Here is a 26,271-nt window from a genome sequence, read left to right on the forward strand (position 1 = left end):
AGAAGTCAGACTACATGGAAACATCTGAACCTTGGTCCCTACAACGGGCTGCTCTCAGACCTGAACAAAAGCAGTTTGTTGAGGACAAACAATGAATGCCTCTGTCAAACGCAGAGTTAATTTTTCAATATCTTTTAACCCTGGGTAAGAAGATGAAGTGACTGTGACTGATAAGGAGGTCATCTAAAGGCTGATCCGCTACCAGGAAATCACTTGTGTTATTTGCCTTCATCCAAGTGGTTGTGTAGTTTCACTGTATTTTCCTTCTGTAACAAATATGACAAGGAGGAATCGGCCTTTTCTTAAGGCTTTCTTACTTGTTTGTTGTCCATTACTATTAAGCAGAACCAAAATCTAGAGAAGAAATTGGGTTTCTCTGATTTCTGTTACATTCTTTAGAGTTCTCATCATTTTGTGGACACCAAATGCTTCAAAACATACAAATACTTTAATACATAAATGACTTCAAAGTCCATTAAATACAATTCATTCCACGGTCTTTAAAATACTCTCACTGTATTAACTGCAAGAAAAAGCTTGCACTGATGTTTATATCATACTTATCTAGTCTGGCTCATGCAAACCTTTCCAGTATACTGCAGGGTTTATAATTAGGACCAGCAGAGAACTTTGCTTTAGATGTAAATGAAGAGAAGATACTGTCAGAAGATGATAAAGTGAGGACTAAAGCTGGAGGAGCTGGCAGCAACATAGTGGGGCACACAGAGGCCACAGCATCTTTATTGAGATGTGCCCATCTCAGTGCAGCTCTGTGGGAAGACACGTTGTGATGAAATGCTATGAAACAACACAGCACACCACGATATGTATTCAACAGTAACAAGGAACGTTACTTGACTTCAGCAGTGAATGTCTTCTTTCTACATTTGATTCCCCAGGAGGCTGAATTACCCATAGATGATGAGATTCGTTGCTTCTTGACTTGAAGAGTCACATCTACCTTCTCCTGTGTCTCCAGTAGGTCTCACGTTTAGCAAGTGGAGCCAATCAGACTGACTCAGCTGATATCCCACAGCTGTGGCTGTTCTTCAGGAACTCACACTGTCATACTGAAATTTCATACAGCATGAATTGTATTTCTCAATGAAGTCTTCATAAGAAAGATTTATAGTCTTTCATAAAAGTATTACAAAGCCCTCAAACGTTCTGAAAAGAAAAATGCAAAACCAGCACTCACGCTTTGGACTTTTAACAACGTTCATGGATTATTTTGTAGTACAGCTCATAGAAAGAAGCGAACCATTAACACCATCTCCAGGATAAAGAGGTCCTAACAACTGTGGGTGGAAATTAACTTTGAGATACCAAGATGGGAATCGATCAATAATAAATAAATAAATATATATATACACACATACATGTATTCTGATATATAGCATATATGTGCTTATATATAATGTATTGTATGTATATATAATACAAGCATTTTGTATAAAAAGAGTGCCATGTTCAAGTATAGATACATATTAAAATATACAAGAGGGGGACCTTTTGAAGTTAACCTTAAACAGAGCATCTATCATAAGCAGAATTCCTGATAGAATAATCGAATCCTTTTTCGACCAGTTTCATAAGGCAATCAGTTCAGATGGTTCATTCTCATTACTGAGAAACATGAGATGATGAAGAATACCGTAGAAAATGAAAGTGGAAAAAGGAGATAATAGAAAGTTAGACACAATATCAAATGCACTATTATATACAAAAGCCCCTTACTGCTGTGCTTGGAGAGAACAAAAGTGATTTTTCAGTTTGGCCTCTATGTTGTTGTTTTTTTTTTAGTAATCAAATTATTGTAGACAAAGGAAAACAAGAACCTGAATGATCAGAAGAGAAAGAGTTGAAAAATAAAATAATATCATTGGCCCCCAAAGATAATTCACAAACCCCGATAAATGGCTCATGAAATGAGCCAATGGTTAGTGCAGTGGTGTTCTGCACCTAAAACATGAAATGTATCATGAGAAGAGAGAATATTGGATGAAAATTCTGAACCTCTATTAATCCTGGACTGATTCAATTTCTAAATGGAAATTCTCTTTCTTGAACTCCTTCCTGGTACTCTGGATCTTCAGATTGTTGAAGTTATGATCACAAAATCAGTGAGTAAATTACCCTGATTTTTACAAACTTAGAGCATGAAAATACTAAATGAATCTAACTGTGCAAGTTTACAACTGATTTTTTTCTGCTTGACAATACAGTACGATTTCAGAACTGCAATCAGAGGCTTATGCAAAAAAGGCATGGCAAAATACAGCCACAGTCAGTAGGATGATGCCATTGATATTCACAACATTCCTCCAAAGTGGCACTTCTGATGTGTCAGTCAGTTTCTTCTTTAGTGCTTCCTCTTCCTCCTTGCTCAGTTTGGGTCCTTTTTGTTGGTCTAAGCCACAGAACCAGTTGTAAGCTTTCTTTAGGCATCCCGGGTCTTCACCTGCCTCTGAAACTGGAAGGAATAGCATACTGGTCACAAAATGCAAGCATGGACTGCTGCGTACACCAGAAGTTCTCCATGACTGAGCTCCTTCCTATATTTAATATCGTAGCTCTGATTTATGGTCTTAGTTGCATTGAAGCCTTTAAATGCAGTACAAGGCTGTACAAGAATGAAATTAATGCTGTGTTTTCACAGCTCACCTGGAAAAAACTGTGATTTTCTAAATACTGCAAGAAGGCCTTTTACAGCATAGAGACTTCATCTGCTATGTGAGAAGTTGATCACACTGCAACACTCAACCTGTTATCTGTTTTTTTTCCCTACATTCTACACTTCTAATTAAATTAATTTATGAAAAGGAACTTGGCAGCAGAATGAGAAGCCCAGCAAAGGAAGCAGGAGGTTTTGCTCAGATAGATGTCTGGCAATTCGCTTTCCCCTTGTCCTGCACCATGCCCTCGCTCCTTCAGTTCTGGCTACTACACTCTACGAATTCTTGTTTCATTGCAAGTGCCAGATACATGCAGTTCTGCTAGTGTACACCACTAACCAGACCTAGAACTGGTACCTAGCTGCCTAGAGAACAAGAATTTCTCCTGTCACTTCTAATCTACAGTAGGACTCGTGAATTGGCAAGCACCTTACTAGCCCTTTAGATCTGGGTTGAGGTTTTGTTGCTGAGATGTATTCTTCTATGAAAACTATGTATGCTATTATCTGTTCAGGAATGGAATAGGGATTCTCAAACATATTGATGGCATCTCAGATACTGCAACAGAAGTTATTCAGCAGTTACCTGATTCCTGATCTTTTTCATCCGGTTTCTCCTCCTCGTCCTCTGCATCAAGATCAATACGTTCCTCTTTGCTGTTCCGCAAAGTCCAGCACAAACGATAAAGCTGCCATTAAAAAAAGAAGTTTAAAACTAGATCCTGAGTGCACAGAGAACACAGCATCGCAAATGTCTGTTAAGTCAGCACCTTAGATCATTAGGAGTCACTGAAGCTTGATGACATATAAATGAAGACTATCTCCCTTGCTTTCTTACAAGGTGTAGATAGATGAAATGTGACAATATACCAAGTAACTATTTAAAACTAGTGGAAAATTTCATTTCTCTAGGAGCAGAAGTACAGTAATACTCACATGTACATCAGGAATCGGCTTAGTCATGAAGGAGACCGCCAGGATAACGATGACAGAAACCCCAAAAAGAATAATTGCAAAGTAAAGGTAGTGAATCCCACAGATGATGAATGGGCAGTTGGAAGGGGCCACACAGCTACCAGTTCCGTAGGCAAACTCTGATATCATCCTACCGAGCCCAGCCAGCAGCCCAACTATCAGGCCCCAGAAGGCACCCTGCAGAGAGGGACAGAAGTTAGCAAAACCAGCACAACGTAACTCCTGAAGAGCTGCTGGGGAAACATGCACGTATTGATTGACACGTTATGTTGACTTTGGCGATTTCAGCCATTCCATGAGCTTGTGAAGTCAATTGACTAATGACTGTAACACAAACCTAGAAGTCCCAATTTAAACATATTCTAGTTTTGATGGTCAAAAACAAAAAGAGTTTTAATTTGTCACTGGTCAAAGTCAGAAAAAGGTTTTGAAGTAGAATAAGTTAATTCAATTTCTAACCAAAATAAGGATGTTTCTGAATGAGACGTACTGATAAAACACGTAAACAATCACAATATTGGAGTTCATCTTATGCACTTTAAGCTTTGATGTTTATCTGCTTATCCAGCTTTGAAGAATGCTCCATACGCAAACACATGATGATATTACATTCTAAACCAGGCAAAATTCCAGATACAATCACAGATCAACCTCAGATTTCCACAAAAATTCAGTCCATCTGTGAGACGCAGCTACATGCTGGGATAGGAGATGGAACATCCCCTTGTGCATAAAGCAGGTTTTTGTGCGCACAGATAACCACTGAAATGGTCTTGAGGGAAAGCAGATAGAAAAAGTGTCAGCCAAATTGAAAAACAGAAAGATGGCTTTTTCTCTGTAGGCTTCCTCAAGAAACTTGTTCTTGGAACAAACCAGTAGCAAATATTATTCCTAGCACTATAGGAAAGAAACTGAAGTCCTGAATATTGAGTCTTTAGAATATCTCAGATTCCAGTTAATGTAGCTAGCTCATGGTCCAATCAAAGCATAATCCAGACCTCATCCCTCCTGAGTTACTTACTTGAAATATTTCTCAATTTACTGTTCTAAAAATAAAAATCAGCAATTCCTAGAACGGATCCAAAAAGCAATGGGAAAAAATGGATGAAACAACAGCATACTTGTTGAAAAGTTTGCTGACATATGTGTATAGCATTCAAGACAAAGGTGAAAGGTGATATGTTTGGTTTAAAAAAACCAAAAAGATAACTAAAGCAACATGCAGCTCAATTATTTGCTAGTTTGTACTTGCCTGCTCATTTACTCGCTTGCAGAAGATGGCAAGAATGAAGACAGCAGCAATGGGAGGTCCCAGGTAGCTGGTAACAGACTGAATATAATCAAAGAGCTGCCCACTTTGTGCTGACTGCACCACAGGAACCCAGGCGATGCTGATGCCAATTAAAACCAACATAAATGCCCTGTAAACATAGCCAGATATTCCATTAGCCACCTTCTTGGAAGCATCTATCAGAAATAGCAATTAATCAATAATTTAAATGTCTATTTTGTATTTCAACCAGCAAAATCAATGAAATGGCCAATTACCATTGAACAAACAAAAGTAATTCAAGTTGGGTGTTGTGTCTGTCATACACCAGTCATCATACAGCTAAGCATGAAATTAAAACACAGAAAATAACTTATTTTTTCCTTTGTTATGACAAGAGAAGAATCAATAGCAAATCAGCTTGAGGAACTAGTTCATTGATGCTGAGTATGTTGTAGCATAAAGCCTACAAAGATATCTGATATCTGCAAATAGTTTCCTTTGAACAGCAGTAGGAGGTAAGAGTCGAACATTAGTTTAGCAACCGTCTATTAAATTGGGAATAAGATCTGGAAATTATTATCATAAAACATCCAGAAGGGAAAGCAGACATAGGACAGCCTGCTTGGCCACAGGAGGCCACTGCTGCACTGCCTGAACACTGCAAATACACATTTTTCACTCAGGCACTTTTTTGAAGGTTTCTGTCTGCAATGCATCCCAGGTGTGTGCTGCATTTCTGCCTTACCTTCCAGCTAACATAAGCTCTTTCTCTGATGGATGTTTTCTAATTTTGGTGTAAATGTCCATAGTGAAGAGTGTGCTAGCACTGTTAAAAATGGAAGTCAAGGAGCTCATAAGGGATGCCAACATGACTGATAACATGAGACCTCGTAGACCTGGAAAACAAAGACACTCCATACATTAGCTGGGATGGCCGTGTCAATACATGGCACCATCCATACAGACTGTCTGACCCTTTCAAGTCAGCCAGCTATGCGTGTGTCTGGCACATTTAGCTGCTAATGCCTGCCTGCTACTTTCTTGCAATGCAAGCAGAGAGATGCTGCTGAGCTTCTGAAAAGCTTTTTACAGCACTGATGGGACAAAGCTTGAGCTTTTAGAGCACAGGTACTTCCTTTGCAAATGCTTTCAGGTTAGATGCTGAAATAAAAACTACTAAGCAGACTTCACCCACAGCTATAAAAACATTTCTCTTGAATTCAATGCAGCGTTCAGTTGGCTGTGGTATATTTGTAAATCAGATGCCACAGGTTTCTTTCTCTGATTAAAAGCTGGGGTAAAACCACTTTTCCAAGCAGCATGATCTAATCAACATAGTATGGGGAAGTATGATAGTAATAAGACGATCTACAACACTTAGGAAACAATGGGGAATTATAAAGAGATCAAGGAAGTGCCATGGTTTGCATAATACTGTAATCTGATTTTTCTAGTCTTCTGAATCAGCTCCAGTTTTCTGCTGAAGTTTTTCTTCTTTCTCTATACTCAGTTCTCTACAGATTGGTGTCTCATTCTCTCATTGAACGGGTGTTATATGAGACAGTGTCTTCTCCCACCTCAGTGGCGTTACAGCATATGGACTGCAGGTTTATGCCTGCAACTCAGACATCCTGACAGGGACAGTCTTATAAAGCTGGCAAAGTACAAGTACATTGCTTTTGACCTTCACGGGGAAGGAGCACAATTAGAACGTCATTGCTCAGTGTCTGCTGAGAGCTGACATTGTTGGCATGCAACTATTCTGCACCTACGGCCACAACCAATAGGGATTACTTATCCCTTTGACTAACAGTAAATATTTTAGCTAAATCTGAGACTTGGGCTTTCCCTGGCACTCATTTTTACAGTCTGGCAGCCTCACCTTTCCAAAACAACAAACAAAAATAGTGTCTTACCATTTGGCATAAGTTCTACTACCATTTTTGGATAAGCAATATTTGTACAGCCAACTGAGGTGCCACAGGCCTGCTGGCAGACTTCAGGCACAGCACAAGCCACCACATCTGGGAAGAGGATAATGAGACATGGTTAGACCAGGTCATATCAACAAATACACAATGAACCACTGGACTGACACATTCTATATCATTCTTGGTCTGCTAGTAGGTTGGAAGGTGATTCTAAGCCTCCACTGTCTCTTTTCTCTTTAAAAAAAATACTAAAAATTGCTGCAGATCATAAAACACCGGAATCAATTTGTCAGACCAGTACTCAGTAACACAAGAAAAGCACATCAAATAACAGAGGAACAACCTAACCATCTCTTCTCTGTCCTATGATTCTTTCGGTGTAGTCAGTATTTGTTCACGTGTGCCTGAACAACTGTATGACAAGATGACAATCCAACAGGTATTTATGACAGAGAAAAGGAAACTTTGAGAGACTGCCAGTGAAAGATTGGCAGCAAGAGGAAATTATCATCCCTGTAAATGTATGTGTATACCTGTATACAAAATTCGGCTGATCATTCCAGGCATCACTATGATAAACATGGGCAAGAGCTTCAGGTATCCACACATCACACATCCAGCCTTCACGTGGGACATGTTCTTGCCAGAGAGACACCTTTGGACAATAACCTGTCAATGAGACGTGACAAGCACGCGTGACTCAATCAATATCATGACCACACCAAGCCACATTCCAGACACAAAGTACCTGTGTGATGGTGAAAGATTCTGTTTATGATTTCCACCACCAGAAAAACATTAACACTACATGAAAATACATTCAATATAAGTTAAGGAAAATATCATTTATTCAGCTAATATACTTTTTTTCTCAAAAGTTATTTATAAAGCAAATTAAAGAGACAAAAAGGAAGAAAACAGATATTTACATTGCTTTTTTAATTTGCTTTATAAATTGTGAAAAATTATCTTCCTCACAATTCAGAAATCAGAGAGATCACTCTCTTTAGATTGAACTTGTATGTATGTCACAGCTGCAGGAGCACACTTTCCTACTTTCATGTCAGTGTGATCGGTCTGTGAAGCTGGATGGTGGCTCTGAAGGGAAGGAAGAAATGGTGAAAGTCTCCAGACTGACCAAATGTATAAAGAAAATCCACCCAAAACGGTGCAGGCAAAGGTGGAAGCCACACAAACAGGAAACAAACTGGGATCACTGAATGGAGGAGTTATTCCAGTCCAACTAAGACCATTTGATATGAGGTTTCTTTAGTAAATGTTCATATTACAAATTCTCTCCTTGTTCTTATGCAAGTAATACATTAAAAAACATGAGAAAGGAATTAAGCACTGTATCTTCTGGGCAGTTTATAAGAAGAACTGAGAGAACCATTTCCAATTTCTTGCACACATATGGTCCAACAGCCCTAAAATGGAGCCATTTAATAAAGGACGAGTTTAGAAACCAGAAGCTGGAAACGCTCTGACTAATCCTAAAATAACTGCTATTTCTGTGACCTAGTTTTGAATACCAAACTGTGAGGAGGAGAAGAACCTTAGATCATACTAGAAGTCTGCATAGTTTTGTGTTCTGCATTTGCAAGGCATAAGGCTTCAACATTACCTGATCTGTGCACCAGTACCACAGAGTAAGGATGCTCAAACCAATAGTAAGCCCTGGCCATGGCAGATCTCCAGTGACAGGATCTCGGAAGATGTGAAAAGCATCCGGTCGAGGAGTGTAACATTTTGGATCAATTGTAGTATTTCCATAGGTGATATTGGATGGAATTGCATTCATATATTTCTCCATGAATGCATCATACCCTCCAACCTCTCTAAATGCTGAAAAATAGAAAGTAAGAGTAGTGATAAAGGATGTAACATTGACAATCTAATTTCAGATTAGACCTGTCTAGAGGAAAACTAAAAACTGAATAGCTAGAAATGGAAGGAACTGAAATCTGACAGAATCTTATCACTCTTTCTCTCTTATGGTCCACTCCTATTAGTTCTGTTTCACAGTATGCTTTCTGTTATAAAGGACATACAGGCTTCTGGACACGCTCAGTTCTATCCATAGACATAACTGCCAATATAATGGCATCTACTGGTGAACTACAAGACTTACTTAAGGTGTTAGGATTTGTGAGCTGTTTTAACACAAGTCTGCAGCTAAAAACACAGAAAAACCATGCAATGTGACAACAGTTCTTCATTTAGAATCAGAAATTTCAAGCAATAGCATCTGAAAATCTATGAAATTATCATCTTATGGAAAAAAGTTACTCTTTGAATTTCTAAGGAGTATCATCAGCAACTCTACCTCATTACCCATCACAAGTCCCATTCTCTCACAGTATTTTACAGTACCGTACGTATTTACCTGCTCTCTTTGGGATGGAGTTGTCTCAATGACCAAATTGCTTGGCAACATGCCTACATCACTCCTTGATAAACAGGTGTCAGAACTGAAATTTGCTAATTAAGACAATGAGATTCCACGCTGCAGGATCAATTGCTGTCAGCACTGTGATTTACTTACCAAATCCCATGAGAATGAAAGATCCCACAACCATGATAAACGTCTGCAATGTATCTGTGTAAATCACAGCTGCAAGGCCACCTAATGACAAAGAACAAACAGGTGAGCCAGCCCCTCTGCAAACGCCTCAATGAAAATCTTTCTTCTTTTTCTTTTCTCTTTTATATATTTTTTTCTTCTTCTTCTTTTTTTTTTTTTTTTTACCTCTCTCTTTTAAACAAAGATCCCTGTGGATCACACCCCTTTTGTGTTTTTATTTTTCCCATCTTATCGACCTCCCTGTTTTCTTTTTTCTGGCTTCTCTAACTTAATTACTTTATCAGACTGCTCTGTAAACTCACCTGTGATGGTGTAAAGAGCAGTAATAGCAAGCAGGATAATAATAGCCACATACAGATTCAGCCCCATGGCCAACTGTATAAACACAGCTCCAGAGAATATGTCTGCCTGTAAGAGATGAAAATGATATATTAGACAAGGTATAGGTTCTAGGTGATGTTACATCACACATTTGCTTCCATACTGATGGACTTCAATAAAGCCTTACTGAAAACTCACTCACTGCTATGTACAGTACTGGGACCTGTGATGCCTCCAAGATATGGCATGGCTCTTCATTTCATGCCAATAAGTCTCTCCCTTTTTCTTCACTGCTTACATACATGTGCTGTAACTAGTCTCACTAGTTCAGGACACACAGGAATTAAAAGCAAAGGATTTATCACAAATCTAAAGTTCCTGTGAGAATAATTGACAAGTCATTGGCTAACAGAAGAGACCTTTGGCTCTTGTGTGAAAAAGGAGTTATTCAGTTTTCAGAATAACAATCTATTTCTTACTGGGATTTTAATCACATTAAATAATCTCCTTAATTAAAAATATTTTGCATCTAGGTTATTTACCTAAGTTTACAGTAAGACTGATCCACCCCAGTGCAATTCTAATGAGCTGCCATTAGTCATCCTTTCCTTAGAGGTCTGTATCACCTCCTGAACATCCAGATGAAGGATTCACACCCAATCCCACCTGCATGCCTTCTTTCTGTATCCCGCCCTTCCCATACAAGGGTGCAATAAAGGGAGTCACAGCCTCACTTCACAGCACAAGTCCTAGTAGTGCTCAGACACAATCAGTGCTACAAAGCACTGCACTGCAGGTAGCCAAAGCCAGGACTGCTTCACTCTGGAGAATGAGGTAGTGCTGACCAGTGCAGCAGAAAACCCTCATGTAGTGCCCCGATGTGCAGAAGACAAGCAGGAAGGAGGGTGTGAGCTACAACAAGGGTTCTACTCCCCAAGTCCAGCCCTGGAGCAGTTTGGGATGATTAAGTTTCTTACAGATTTTAGGCTGAAATTAGTAATGAGGTCTTTTCAGATCATATCTCCCAGTGGCTGCCAGGTTGTGTCCTTTGTCTCTTATCCCTATGGGAATACTTTTTCTCACCTTTTCACACCACTGCTCTGCTTACGTCTGAGTAAGTCTTTTATTGTTCTTGGCTTTAGTTTAGCCCACATAGCATTAAATATTAATGGTCCTAAAATGACCCCAACAAAGAAGTATACAGTTAATTATTTAGTGTCCTGAGCAATTTATCAGCAACTTTGAGTTGCTGTTACCTTCCAGCTTCACTGCTGCCCCCTCCCAGTCAGATAATTTCTTTACAGTATTTCCTTATTTCTCCACTAATAGCCTTTTACTGATACCATTTAATCCTTATCTCATCTCTGAATAATCTTCCCATTATGAGCTCTTTCCTCAAATCACGCACCAACCCTGCAGGAACAATTGGCAGAATGCATTGTAACGAACTTGGAACCTTCATATGTCACAAGTGGATCCAGCACCAGTGTAATGAATCCCCAGTGCTCTACAATTTATTCTACACTGTGAATTTCTAAGATGAGTTTATCTTTCTTCCTCCCCTTATGTTGGTAAACCTATACCCTGATTTCTCATAAATCTATTTATGATTTCTTCAGAACTTAATTCTCTTTTGTCTTATCATAATTGAGTTAATTACGCTTGATTTTATCTCCTCTAGACCATACTCTTTGGCACAATTACCAGTATCAGCAACATGGTTATAAAGCAAGACCTTGACAGCTGCCAGGGGCTTTGGACTCATAGTACTGCGCACTTAGGAAGCACATACGCGTGAGATGATTTTTAGTTGACTACACAAGCATTTGGGCTGAATGATCATGTGTGTCCTGATCCCAAAGATGAATACCTTACAGCACAGCCTTGTCTGACAATTGACTGATTAAACATAAAAGAAAGGAACAATAAAAATATACAAAAAACAATCAAGAGAAGATAGAAACAGTAATAAACTTGTACAGGTACATGCATACATACAGAATCTAATCATCACACAGCAGTGGGCAGCATGCCAGACAGTGTGAGCCAGGAGTTACACGACCTGACAAATTTTGTTACTCATTGGAAAATACCCTGATTACAATATTACAAAGAGCATTTGATAATGTTATATCAAATGAAGGAATCAACACGTGAAATAACTATGCACATAACATGCCACTCTTCTTCTAGAAGGATAAGTGGCAGTTAAGCTGTTAGGTGTGACTGCCTGTCAAGGGCAGGACAGAAAGATCCTTCTACACCAAATCTCGCTAAGCCCCGGTGACAGCAAAGTAAAGGGAAGTAAAATGTAAATCTGCAGGTTGGGTAGGGCACAAACTGACAGCACATGGATACATATGGAGATGTAACGTGTCCCTGCGAAGAGAGACGTGTGCTACCTCTGCACAGCACAAATAAGCTAGCTATGGTCCAGGGTGGAGCAGCCCTTCCCTCTGTGCTCCTAGAGATGGTTCGTTTGAAGACAATTTGGGCCCAGTTTTGCATAGCATGGGACAGAAAAACCTACCATTATTTCCTCTGGCAGTACCTGAAACCTCTAAAAACGGGGTGTCGTGCTATTTGCAAATAAAATACAGCAAGTACATTAGACCTCAGCAAATCCTGCTCTACTGAATATAGTCACATAATGTAACAATGCAGAAAAAGTCTGTATACTACAGAAATCAGAGCCACATTTGTACATGAGACTGACAGTGTCAGAATAGTTAGAGCAGTTGTACTCCAGATGTTCCCCTGCATAGCACAGAAAACCAGTTCTGTGGTAATTCACCACATACATCTGGAATAACTAATTCCATCAGAAGCTGTGATGGTAGAGTGGAGCGCTGGTAATCCACTGCTATATGGAACTCTTCACTATTGCTTTGCTCCCACAAGTGCTCAAGAAGGTGCTTCAGCCTTGTGACCACGTGGGAAGTTTAAATGGAGAATGTGTCTTGCCTGTTATCAAGACACCCCTAGTGAAACAGGATGAAATCTCATGACTAAACTCTTAGGTGTGATAGAGGCTGGGAATAAAGGATTGTAAATTCAGATCCTACATAACTTGTTAATGGGATTATTGCAAAATGTGTTGCAGAATAGGACTGAGTCATCTGACTGCAAATGTTTCTCAGCTACTAAAACTGCCAGAACTCTGTGTCATGTGCAACATACCTGGGACTTCTGATTATGGTAGCTAAGCACAACAACAGTAAATTTAACTGATCCTTTTGAACTATACAGAAATCCAGCGCTGGGGCCAGCCACATAGTACCAAGCTGTTTAATTTATAACCTCTGCAAGGATCAGTTATCGTGAAGATGTGAGAATGAGAGCAAAAGGCCGATCTTTTAGCTTAAATTGCACTATTATCACTTAGCTCCCATGCAGAGGGCAAAGAGTAATCTGCCATGGCAACTTCTGAAAAACAACAGACAAATACACCTGAACTGTGGACTTCTTCAAAGGCTTAGCAGTTTCAAGATACACGGAAAATACCAGCTGTCTTCACTATTTCACAGCAGCACAACAACACGCTTAATAAACATTAAATTTATAGCAACTTAAACTTTATAGCAACCACTTAGCCATTCAAAGAATCTCTCTTCTATTCATCTCAGCTGTTATCATTTCCTTTGCATCTCCCCACTCTCTTGTTCTCTAGTTTCTATCATCCACATTTTTTCATTGCTCCTTTGCACTTTTCCCTCAGCTACACGTATTGCTGATAGCGTGTTCACCAGAGTGAAGGATAAATATGAAGTCTAGGGGCAAAAAATCCTGTTCTTGAATACCCAACAGCACCCTTTTCCAAAATGTAATGCTCGTTTTTCTTAGCCAAATTACTAGAGTGTTGGAGTGGGATGCTGTGTGCCCAACCTGATTGCAAAAAGATTCTAAGACTAAATGGTTAGACAAGAGCAGCTGTTATTTCTCAGATGATTCAAGCAGATCAAAATGCACAAACTGATAGGTCGTGACATTTTTTCCCATATATTCCAGAGATCCCCAAACAACAGAGTGTAATGCAATGTGAGGTTCTCTCCATTCTTGCCTGCTCTAGAATTAAACCTTAAAAACATGAAGAAAAAAAAAAAGAGAAAGCCCAACAAACACCAAGAAGAAAGTCTTCCCAGAGATGTTCAAGGAGCCAAAAAAACTCGGATTGCAAAAGTTATGCGCACATAATCTCACTATACAGAAGAAAACTACACATACTACATGTCTTCCCCCTTAGTTCAATTAGACTTCAAATCAGAAACAACAGAACCAATTGTGTGAATAATAACGTAAATGAGAGTTTCTTTTATTTAGATCAACTTTGGATTGAAAAATTGTTGCAGAAGTTATACTTACTGAGATCTTTGTGAAAATATACAGGATCAGTGAAAGGATTGACAGGTAGACCTGAATCCGTTTCCCACCAAAACGCTTCCTCAGATATTCTGGCATTGTCACCACCTGTGACAACAGGGCCCAGATAAAAGCAAGTTAGCTTTCTGCTCAGATACTGTTGGAGTGGGAGGCAAAGGAACGGAGCTGCAAATGCAGCTCCAGGAATCAAAGGAGAGCAAAAGCAGAGTACCAAACACATCTCAGGACTCAGAATTTGAGAATCATCATTACACATATACATACAGATAATATAGACAAGTTATAATGTAATCAGATCTCCCGTGCTATTCATAATGGCTTTGCAATACTCCAGACCTGACCCACAAACAAGAAGAGAGAGGAAGATTAAAACTAACAGCACAGGAATTCATAACGCTGTTTTTACTTACCCCAGCTTTGATGTAGATGGGTACAAACAGCCATCCTAGAATAACCACAAATATCAGAGCCTGCAGTCAAGAGAAGATCAGCTGAATTAAATTCCTCTCTCTAGACAGCACTCCCTAAGACCACTTATCAGACCAAACAGCAGATAGAGACCACTGAAACCACCCAAACCTGGTTACTTTGGGGCTGCGATGGGTGTTGCTCTATCCTTTGTCTTACGGTTGAAAATCTGGGAATTAAATCCTGGCTAAGAGATTTGTCATGCATTGTGGAAACTGAAGAGCACACTAAGTTTGCAAAAGAAGCACACATGATAATACATTTTGCAGAAAAACTGCTGATTTCTGTTGTATGTTTGCCTCCTAGTATCAAAATGCCACCCTATCAACAATGCTAGCTTATTTCAGCTGTTCTCAAAGCATGCTGTTCAAACGTGATCAGCCCATAAGCCCACAGTTTCTGGGAAATATTAAATAATGTTTAATTAAATCTAGTAACTGAGGCCTATCTGCTAATTGCTTCATCGCAGGTACAGAGTCAGACTACCTTCTATCTCCGAATCAGCTGTGCTGCAATGGTATCTTGTGATATCAGCAATCCCAGGTATGGGGTAAAGAAGTACTTTTAATATCTCTCTAACTTCTTTCTGCACTGAGTTTCTGTGAGACGTCTGAGTGTTTTACAAGACACAGGGATCTCACACACTATACAATATGTACTACAAGCACTTAGTTAAGGATTTGGTATTTCTATATTATCACTGCTCAATAAATTTTGAATTGCCATTTGCATTTTGTGAAATATAGACCTTACTGTATTTTGGTGTCAGTTTTCTGACTGAAACAGCTAGTACTAACAGAGCTGTACATAATTAGATAGACAAATAGAAAACAAAACTCTGCTCAAAAACTCTACATTTTTTCTGTCCATGCAAGAGGTTACTTTTGTTTTCAATAACATCTTTTGAATTTTGCCTTTAGATCAAAGATGAGAACTGGACAAGAAGGAGTGGTTCAGCATCTGCTATCATACTAACATAATTTAGAAGTAATTTCAGTGGGATAATACAGATACACAAGCAGTATAATTGCCAAACTTCAGATTCCTTTCAAGAGGAGAATTGAATTATACAGTCAAGAGTCTCTCTGTCATAATTATTTAACGAACTATGTAATGTAACTCCCAAAAATGTGCATGTATCACTGCTTCCTACTAAACAACAATTCTTGTACTCTGTATATTTATATTAGCCCATGGATAATCTCCCAGGAGAGGAAGAGTTAGATGTGAATATGTTTGAAAAAACAGTTCCTCAGTGTAGTAGGTTTCTTTCACTGCACAGAATTAAATGCAAGGAAACCTATGTAATGCTCATTATGTCTTTTGAGTTTTGGTATAATCCCTTCAATGAAGGTGAATCAAGCACCACAAGGTCATTGTTATCCACACCCACAATATCTGAGAATTCGAGGAAATGCATTTAATCAGCTTGTGTGAATCCTTCTGTCACGGTTAATACTGCTGCTGGTACCCCAAGCTGTTCATTTTAAGTCAGCTTGGATACTTCTATTCTACATGGCAACCATAAGTGGTGGTTAAAAAAATAAAATATCGTGGATTACAAAGCTGATTAACTCTTCCAGACATGCTACAGTCTGAGAGTGCTCTCTATCAATAATTAAACGTAATCAAACGATATAATGAGAAGAGAATCCACTGATTTCTTTGGATGAAACATTTTCTAAAAAGCTTCATTCATCAGAAAAGGGCCATCATCTCCCAGTCACTTGGACAAGGACCAAGGAAGATAAGTAGGAGATAACACTGGCATTTGTAAATCCATACAGAAACGAGTATTGCCAAAAAATTGACAGCATTAAATTATTTGATAATGTCATCTCAATTAACCTGTGCAGATAATTTTGATGTTACAAATATGTTCACACAACTTCATGCCACTTACATTCCATTCATACCCTCCAATGGCAACTCCTCCGGCTGCTGCTGTTCCTGCTATGCCCACAAAATGTCCACTGCCAATGTTACTGGCGAAGAGTGAAGCACCAATCTGGAAACAGAAAGGTAAGACTTGATTCTTAAGCCCAGCTCATGACAACTTGAAAAACACACATTCATTTGGCATTTTGAACTCAGGCCTGTCTGTCATCAGGTAATGACGATGAGAATGAATGACAGCCAACTTCCTTGACTACTACTCTTCTCTGTCCCCCAACAAATCTGAAACTTTAGCCATCATGTCTAGAACATGACGCTGCATAAATCTTCTTCCAACTGAGGCAAATAGATTAGGACCCAAAGCAAACTTTCAAATATTTGCAAAGCTTGACTGACATTTGGGTGATACACAAACAATTAGACAGCAACACAGATCTGCCTTACTCAAGGAGGAAACAATAAGTGCTCATGCGTCAAACCTGCACTCCTTGTTTCATACTGAAGTTCCACAGACTGTGGGACTAATTGTGCCGTCAGTAAGAGCTGTACAGATTTCATGGTTCTAGTCAAAAGATATTAGATTAACTTAATTAAATTCTTCAAGCTATGTGGATGAGAGAACACTTCTGGAAGATGTTAAATAAAGCAAATAAAGGAGCTATATTGAAGGAATGCTGCAAAGACCCCCCAGACGTTGCAATGATCCTGCAGATAGAATATGGGGAGAAACACAAGAAATGCTGATCAGAGAAAGACCAAGAAAGATTTAGGCTGGATTGCTGGTAAGGCAAAGGAAAGGAATTCTTTGAGGTAGTCCTCTAAGCTGAAAGACCTAAAAGTGCTTAAAAACACTCTTTTACAGCCCTGAATACAGGATCTGCACCTAAACATTCAACTTATGTAGATCCCAAGTACAAGCACTTGGAATATGTTTGGAGTTACAAGAGGGAGAATTGTTCCTTGCCTGCAACTCACTGCAGGTTGATCTGTAGGGTCCTAGAATAAATGTGAATGTATTTACAGATCTCCAGGTCTGCAGCCATTGCATTGAGTCCTTTGTGTAGCAGTAAAAATTAAATCAATCTTTCTGAGAGCACAAGAATGACTGTCCTAGATTCAAGGGGATAAAAGTGATTTCATCACTCTGAAGATCAGGTTTACTCTCTAGAACCATGCCATAGCCAGGAACAGCACTCACGCTCTTGCAATTCAGAAATCACGAAAAATAGCCTATCCTCCTTCATTTGCCATATGCAACAAATCATTCATCCTCATACTGTTTATTTACTTTTTTTCTTCCTTTCTGCAGTTGGATCCCCTGTTATCTTTTAATCCTTATGCAGACAAGCTACTCTTCTGCTGTGACAGGGAATTTCTGTCTCTAAGTTCACTTTGTTCCAGTCTTTTTTCCTTCAATTTTTTTTACAGCTTTCTAGAAGTCAGTACTGCACTAAATCTAGACATCAGTAACTGCTCTCTGCTGTTTTCCCTGCAGATGGATAATTAAACTTTAATGTAGGTTATCAGAAATTGCATTCACCAGAAAAGATTAACCACATTAACCACTGATTTCACTTAATGTGTTCCCTCTCCTGTTCCAGAAGTTTGAAATGTGCTGCATGAAGATTTAAGTAATGAAAGCAGCTAATGAAGAACTCTCAGAAAAGAAAGCTACAGTAGGATGTATCCTAGTGCCTAAAAACACAAGATATAGCACAGCAATTACTGGGAATGTGTTCCAAACTCCACCCAGAGTACAACTGTATTGTAAGAAAAATAGGAAACCAAACAAAGCAATGCAAAATTACCACCACATTTAGGATGAAACAACAGGAGTGCACATATCACTTTAAATATCTAAAGTTTGTTTTCTGAATTAAAGAACATCTGGTTCAGCAGAGCTACAAAACCAATATGTAACAAAGGACACAGTCTCCAAAGGTAGAATGTGACATCATAGCTGGGAAGTGTGAATTAATGAGAAATGCAGTTAAAAGCCGGTTAGAGAGAATGTCTGCCAAATATGCTTGTGCCCAGTGAGTTGGACAAGATGGTCCTTTTGCCCTTGCTGGAATGACCACAGAGCACACTAAATTTGAAATAGGCTGCGTGTTTGTATCTGGCCTCTTTCCTCTGCAGAGTGCCACTAAGAGAGTAGACCTGTACATTTGAGTTCCTCCATGTGCATGGCCATTAGCCAGAGGATGGGCTGAAGCTGGAATTGTTAGCCATTCTCAGCAGCATGTTAGTGAATTGATTTTTACAACAGATAGAGGAGGAAAAGTAAAGAGGAGGAAAAGTAAGGAGGAGAGTCAATTGAAAGGAACAAAAGCTGTTAGGAGGGAAAGAGGGCAAAAAACTGAGCTAACCTGGAATGTGGAACATTAACTCCTTTTAAATCTTTTAAGGGGTCAGGTTTTAACAAGGGTACGCTGTTCAGGAAAAGTACTATCACACTGCAGGCAGATGATGATCATTATGCTTTTTCTGTGTTATTCATTAACTGTTTCACTTGGCACTCTTCATTAACTTTAGGATGCACTGACATCCTGGCACTTGCTGCTTCAAACCATATATACAATGCTCTTTGCAAATCAGTGACTACCACTGTGGTAGTAGTTAATGTCTTTATTTTCTCCCTCCCAGGATCTGCTAATACATGTCATCCTACGTTCCTAATGTCTGCTTTCCTGTTTGAAAGCATTAATTCAGTATCAAACATTTTCCCTCAATCCTAAGCAAGCCTTCACTATGGCAAAGAGATTATCTGCCCTTAGCCACTCTACAGAGAAGAGAGAAGCTCCTTCACAGCAGCATCAGGTCACTTTTCTGAGTCACCTGAAGAAGATGTTTCTCAAATCCCTCTTCTCTGAGAAATTTCTTATTCCCAGGCTTCAGAACTACTTTCCAACCACTTCCATACTTCTCTTTTAACTCACAGCTGTGACTATATCCTGTAGGTAAGATAAAACCCTACTGGAGTTTTATGAGATCACTTTCAGTCACTTTGGAAAAATCAGTAAAATACTATTACAGTAAAATACTATTGTGACTTTTCCAAGGTTCTGGTTATTTTCTTTAAATTCTCTGTATTGTGTAATTGCCAAATTAAGCAACACTGTTAAATGGTCAGAGAGATATGGAGACACAGTATATGTCAGGTAAGGCGTCTGTCTCTTAATGAGTGTAACAGCTGTGGGAGCAGCACAGCCATAAGCAGACTCATCTGATACCTTCCCACCTTTGTCCTGTGAGATGCAGACAGCACCTCCAGGCTGGCTGAAACATTCTGACAGATTCTGCAGAGATCTTCACATTTCCTCCTCTACCAGAGCTTCGTTTTTAATATTTCATCATCTTTTTTGTTGTTTTTTTTTTCTTTATTTATTTTTTCTTTTTAATATGGAACTTGACAAAATAAGTTAATTTCTGATTTTACTTCATCTGTGGAAGGAAAGTACTAATCTTACATGTACCAGAGTTGTACCTACGGACACCTCAAAGCAATGTCAGGTCCATCAAGTGGGGAGAACTGTAAGAGTATGTAAAACTTAGCTGGATGTAGAGATAAGAGAAACTGCCACTGCTCAGTTCTGTTCAAAAGAAGGCATGCAGAACTGAGGAAAAAAAAAATGTACTTTTTTCCCTTTCATTCTTACCTTGCACACAAAGATCAGTGCTTTAATAACAGCACATACACTGAGTGACATTTGTTTGAAGTACATTATGTCCTTGACTTTGAAATGCTTCCCAGTTACTACCCATGCAGTAAATCTTTCCAGCCATATCTGAACATGAGATGCCCATCAAATACTACTTTGCCCTGTTAGGGTTTATGTCTCAGGAGCTGAGGCATCTAACGTAACTCACAATTTTGTGCATACAGCTGTCTGCAGAACTATGGAAACTGAAGAACAGAATTCAAAGCAGAAAAGCTTCAAAATCCAGGTTTTGTTGTTGTTGACTTTCATAGTGTCTGAAGACCTGTTAATCCTGACAGACTGGCTACTGCTGAATCTGACTGTTCTTCAGTAACAGATGCTCAGTTTCTTACAAGAGTAGAAAGTATTTTAACAGAAGAAGTTCAAAGTTTAGTTTGCACGGTCCAGTGTTACAAAGCTGGTAATTTCTTTGAGCTTCTGTGACTCTCTGGAATAAAGTACAGCTGGTTATAAATATTTAAAAAGTCAAGCAGGTCTATCCTGAAGAGGTTTCCCTCAAAGCATAAGAAACCAAAACCAGTTTCTTGAAGATTCTTCTCTCCTTTTCTCTAAAAAGACTTTGTAAAGGGAGCAGCATTTCATACCATACAATTAACTCATGATAGCTTTCTGGCAACCAGTGAGAACGTAGCTACATATCTTGATCGCTGATGAACTATTGGAATTACTGAGTTGACTCATTCACAGCACCAAGGACAGTGATTTCAGTGAAATAACAGAACTGACCTCAACAAAACAGCCAGAAAGGACTAGCTACAGACTTAGCTTTGTAAAATACTAAGCAACCTTCATGGCCACAAAATTATTTGTGAAATGGAAAAAGGAAAGACTGAAGGGGGGATCTGCAGACTGCACTGATGACCAGCATTTCAACCATGCTAGCTTGTGCAGTTTGGGCAGGTAAGAGAGATGGTCCCAGCAGCAAATGCTGCACATGGGGTCATCTATTTTGTCTTTCTGCTCACGTAAGCTGAATCTGCTGGTTTTGTGTTGCTAGAGAATTCAGTATTAGTTAACCGCCCCTGGGTCTTCGGGGAATCATCAGGACTTCTCTGTGCCTCCATAGCCACACCAAGTGCTCATGATGAGTCTTTTCTGCCTTACCACCTCTGTTTTCATTTATGTCTGCACAAAAGAGTATTAATATTCACTGCTGACAAGTAGACAGAATTGCACAGGGTTAAAACCAGCCCACTGATTAAACTGTCAGTCAAGCAAGTTAAATTTCCCCCCTAGAATTATGGGTTTTATCTCATAGTAACTTGAAAAAGAGAGAAAGAAAACTTTCTCTTTCCTTAGGCTTCCAATGGAACTTGAATTTTCTCAGATCTGTTCTACCACATGAATACATCTCTTACTGTCATTAGCCTTTAATCTTTTTATGTCATTAAAATGACAGCTCTAATTCCTTCTAGAGCCAGACAAGAGCTCCCTGACGTGAAGAAGACTGAGCAAAGTGTAGATATTTGTGTAACCTGCTACAATAATAACAATAACAATAACAATAATAATAATAATAAATTTTTAGAGAACAAATATTTAGTCCCTTTCTCCCTATGGATCCCACAACCAAATCTGTGTGGGTGGAATCTTGAATCAAAAGGCTTGTGAAGAGCAAAGACAATTTTTGAAACAACACAAAATCAGGAACGTTCATGGTTTCTGTTCAAGCACATGAAGGCACGTACAACATTAGTGAGACAGAAAATGAAGATTTTTCTAAATTTTCTTCTTGTCCAAGAAGTCATGCTGAACAGATATTATATGATCTAGAAGAAATAGACAATTGCTTCTAACAGCATTTCTGCCAGGGGCCTGTTGGCTGGCCATGAACATGTTGTTTTGTGTCTATTAGTGCTTTTCTCCACCTTTGAAGTGAAAACAGCACCAAAGACAAACAATATAAGTCACAGATAATCATTAAATAAATTTGAAACTATGTTCTAATGATAGTTTAGCATAATCTTTCCAGGATTTTCTCTTGACCAGAACTTGTTACCAAATTTGGAGACACTAGAGCAATACAAAGGAATCAGTAGCTTAATTCTTCTCCATGATAACATCAAAATAAGTCAGCTTCTTTGAGAGCAGTGAAAATACTAAATTCAAAACATTAAAAAACAATAATTAAATGAACCAAAAGGCAAAACACTGGATTTATCTACTCAGATATCATTAGTGTATCTAAGTTCAAGTAAGATGGTCACATCAAGACAACTCAGAGCTCAGCACAACTTCCCCAACACTTTATACTGTCTGTCAGTTGGCTTTTGATGTACAGTTAGTATTGTACCACTGTGGGTTGAGAGAGTTTGAAGATAAGTAGGGTACGTCTACATAGCCATTACAGTCTCAACACTATTGTAGATATACTTCATATTTAAGGATTAAATATAGTGATACAGAATTGGATGCACATACAGAAGCAAAAATATATTCTATACACACATAGAGTACATATCACTGACCGGCCACCAAACCATGCTCCGTCCAGCCAGAAAGAATCCACCTACTGTCCCTCGGTTGGTTGAGTACATAGCCTAGAGGGAAAAAAAAGGAGAGAGAGAGAGAGAAAGAGAAAAGAAGAATGATTAGATTGCATTTTAATCATAATAGGCAAGCTATATACTGACTAAAAACAAACTGCTAAAACAGGAGGGTAAAGTGACAAAAATGTGGCTAGAAAGAACTATCTTATGACAAAGAAAACAATAACACTAAACTGTAGATGACCATGTTCACTGCAGGGGAATTGGACTAGATGACCTGTGAAAGTCCCTTTCAATTCAGATGATTGCATGATTGTACAGTGATTCTTGTCTCTAGGTCTATGTTAAGTATTCAAGCTTCATGGCTTTATCTCATGTTACAATAAAACCAGAACATTAAAATAACATTAAATGTAACAAAATAATTGATCACTCAACTACAAGTCCAGTGTACAAATTCAATCTCACGAGAACACTTCATTAAAGGTGTAATCTCTTTGATTTTAGGCACTAAGAAAAGACTGAGTTTTGTATGTTCATAGAGCAGAAGGTACGCAGCTTTTCAGCATCATGCAACTCAAACAGATATCTGCAAAAATCAATTTTCTTGCTGTGGTTTCAGCAGTATATTCACTTTCCTCTAAAGTTCAAATAAACTAGGCTGGAATTTCCTTTTCATGCACTCAGTTTGTTTTTAACAAAGGATGGGCTTTAGAGGGAAGCTTCCTTCACTTTAATTAATGACCTTGATCAAATAGTGGTTTCCCATTGTCTCCACTTATGGACTTTGAACGGGCAAACACTGGAGGAACTGAAGAAAAACAGTCAAATATTTTATATGAAATAAATTTCCACCTCACTACACAGAGTAGTTGAATTAAGCATTTGTCCAATAAAGAACACATTGTTGCTGGAGACAAATGGTTCCAGGAATTACTCGGAATACATTACCTATCTGCCCTTTACTGACACAGACCTCTGATTAAAGCGGTAGTTAAGACTTCCACAGCAAAGACCCAGTTTCTTCCCACAAGACAGCAAGATATACAGGTACACTGAGGTCTTCAGATTTGTTACTACATTTTTCAATCTATTACCATGACGAAAAAACAAAGACCAGGCTGTGATCACACTGTGTTCACCTCCAATTTTTTGTGCTCTTCATAACGCAGGCTGCTAGGAGGGGATGGGATTTTCCTGCAGCACATTTCCCTGTTCTGTGAAATGGACCACTGGGATGCTCCTGGCAAGCACAGGATTACAGAAGGACAAGGCCACCATTTACCTTGTTAATAGTCAGATGTTCAGGTGACCGGGAGCACTTGCCCCAAGCTAAGAGCAAGCCTCAGAATAGCAGCTTGGAAATTCAGTGACATTCCACGGTTTACAGCTTTGTAACTCACAGTACTGGCCCATTACTTCCAAATAGTTCATCACCAATAGGATCGTATCTGCCTTTCCCCATTAGCTGTGAAAGCACTGTCCTTTGTTTCAGGGTTAAACAATGAGTTTCCCCCCTGCAGGGCTCAGCATACTCTGCATTGCCTGCCTAGGGGCAGGAGGTAAAGCTCTGCTTAGATCACAAGCAAAAAGTCAAAGCCATCTCTTTCCACCCCTGAAATTGTCCCTTCTTTACAGTTTCAACAGCACTGCCAAGGTCCCTCTGGCAAATATTCACAATAATGCTGCATTCAAATGGCAGCTACAATCTTGGCCCATCTCACTGCTCTGCTGAGAGCAGCCTGCAGCACTCAGTCTGTCCCACAGTCACAGCAGCAAGTTTACCCCTCAGACACTAGCCCATATTGCCCTCCTCACACACTGACTCCACCTCCACTACTTCCCTTCAACTCTCACTTACTGTTTCCCACAGCACCACCTCACACAGCCAACTCTCACAGCCCCTAGGCTGCTTTCAGCCAGCAAACCGACTTGGCTTGGGCTTTGCTGACCTGACCTCTCATGGCTGGATCCTTCCCCATGCAAACTCCATTACTCCACCTTCTCCACTATCTCTATTCAATCCATGTAACATTTCTCTCCCCAGATCATCTTTCCTTCTTCAGTACATACCCATATTTTCCTCCCCGTATACTTATTAATCATCTCAGTTAAGCACTGCGATCTCTAATAATTACACATTTTCATTTACTGAGCCATTTTCCTAGGATCCTATAAAACGACCTGTTCGTCAAGCACAAAAGGAAAAAAAAAAGAAAAAAAGAAAAAAAAAAAGAAGAAAAAAAAGAAAGGAAAATAGAAAATTAAAGTCCAACATACCCATATTCCCACTGCCAGGACTATCACAAAATAGATGACAATAACAGAGATGTCCGCAGCATTGTTGATCCTTATGGTGGTGGATTCCATCCTGGATGCGTCTCTGCCTTTCTTCTTCTTTCCCTCCTTATATGCTTCTTGCAGCGTTTAGGTTAATGATAAACTGCTGTCATCAAGATTCACTTGTCTTGGGACACAAGTTGAAGCTGCTGCTTTTCCTCTGACAACACTTCCTTCCTAAACACTGCACCCCTGCTACAGGTTCTGCAGATCTCAGAGTTCACTCCCCTTGCCAAAGGTGGTCAGGGTTTTAACATTGGTGAGCAGATGTCTAAGAAGGAATGAGCACTGAAAGGAGTGGCTTGGCTGCAATAAACCTGCATATTTACCTCACTGTGAATACTTCTTTTTTTTTTTTTTTTTTCCTCCTCGAGGTGGTTGTACCTGTAAATCAAGTCATGGAAGATGCAGCTCTTTTAAATGATGATGGTAAACAATTACCTGTGAGGAGTGACCTGACACTCCGGGAAAACCCGGGGTCCAGAAGCTGGCACACACTCTGCGTCATGTCTCAGCTCAGTGGGAAAACAAAGTGGAGAAGCAACCCCACACTTCTGGGAAGGAAATGATTTGAAGCTGCTTTTATCCCTCACAGGTAAAGATGGATACAGGTGAAGATGTATGTGATACACAGGATTTAGATCCAGGAGCTTCCCGTGTTGAATTTCTGAGTGTTCAGATTGGGGTTTTGTGCTCTCTCAATTGTGGCTAATCAGTTTCACGTTCAAATAAGTTCAAAGTTCATCAGTGCTTGGGTCTGCTCTCCTATTTATTTGTTCCTCTGTCTTCAAAATAAAGCTAAGCAAAATAACTGGTTACAAGATATGGGACACTGATTATAGACAGATCTTCACAGCCCATAAAAGGGTATTTTCCCCAAACAACCACTGCGATCCTTCAGCTGAGCCAGAAGAGATTGGAAAAATCCTGGGCATTTAGATCCAGAGTCAGCAACAAGTGCCAGGCACATTTCTGAAATCCTATTCTCTGATTGATACTGGGAAATCTGCATTCACAGTTGGCTCAGTTCCTTTTGGAAATGCAGTTTTACCTGAAGTCACACTGAACAGAACAAGCAGTGCACTACATAGAAAATACAGTAGGTTGGACTGCTTGCAACGGTTATTTCCTCACGAGTTAGAATGGAGGTCTGGCATGCTGTTGGCAATGAATTTTTCTCAAATTATCCTTCTGTAATTGCAGGCAATAAAGAGCATC

At 39.3% G+C, this 26,271-nt stretch overlaps 1 protein-coding gene across 1 annotated transcript; it reads right to left on the minus strand.

Annotated features, from left to right (window-relative positions):
* Positions 1 to 426: 426 nt before the first annotated feature.
* On the minus strand, positions 427 to 25,337 carry SLC5A1 (solute carrier family 5 member 1). Its single transcript, XM_015878220.2, has 15 exons — positions 24,994 to 25,337; positions 22,693 to 22,764; positions 16,510 to 16,614; positions 14,549 to 14,608; positions 14,121 to 14,225; positions 9,740 to 9,845; positions 9,399 to 9,479; positions 8,478 to 8,698; positions 7,387 to 7,522; positions 6,839 to 6,946; positions 5,668 to 5,818; positions 4,902 to 5,070; positions 3,611 to 3,826; positions 3,261 to 3,363; positions 427 to 2,473 (listed from the first exon to the last, which is right to left on the minus strand). The coding sequence occupies exons 1-15, from the start codon at positions 25,081 to 25,083 to the stop codon at positions 2,253 to 2,255; spliced, it is 1,944 nt and encodes a 647-aa protein (XP_015733706.1). The 5' UTR covers positions 25,084 to 25,337; the 3' UTR covers positions 427 to 2,252.
* Between the last annotated feature and the right edge of the window lie 934 nt (positions 25,338 to 26,271).

This window comes from Coturnix japonica, chromosome 15, assembly GCF_001577835.2.
Source record: "Coturnix japonica isolate 7356 chromosome 15, Coturnix japonica 2.1, whole genome shotgun sequence".
In the NCBI taxonomy this organism is placed as follows: domain Eukaryota; kingdom Metazoa; phylum Chordata; class Aves; order Galliformes; family Phasianidae; genus Coturnix; species Coturnix japonica.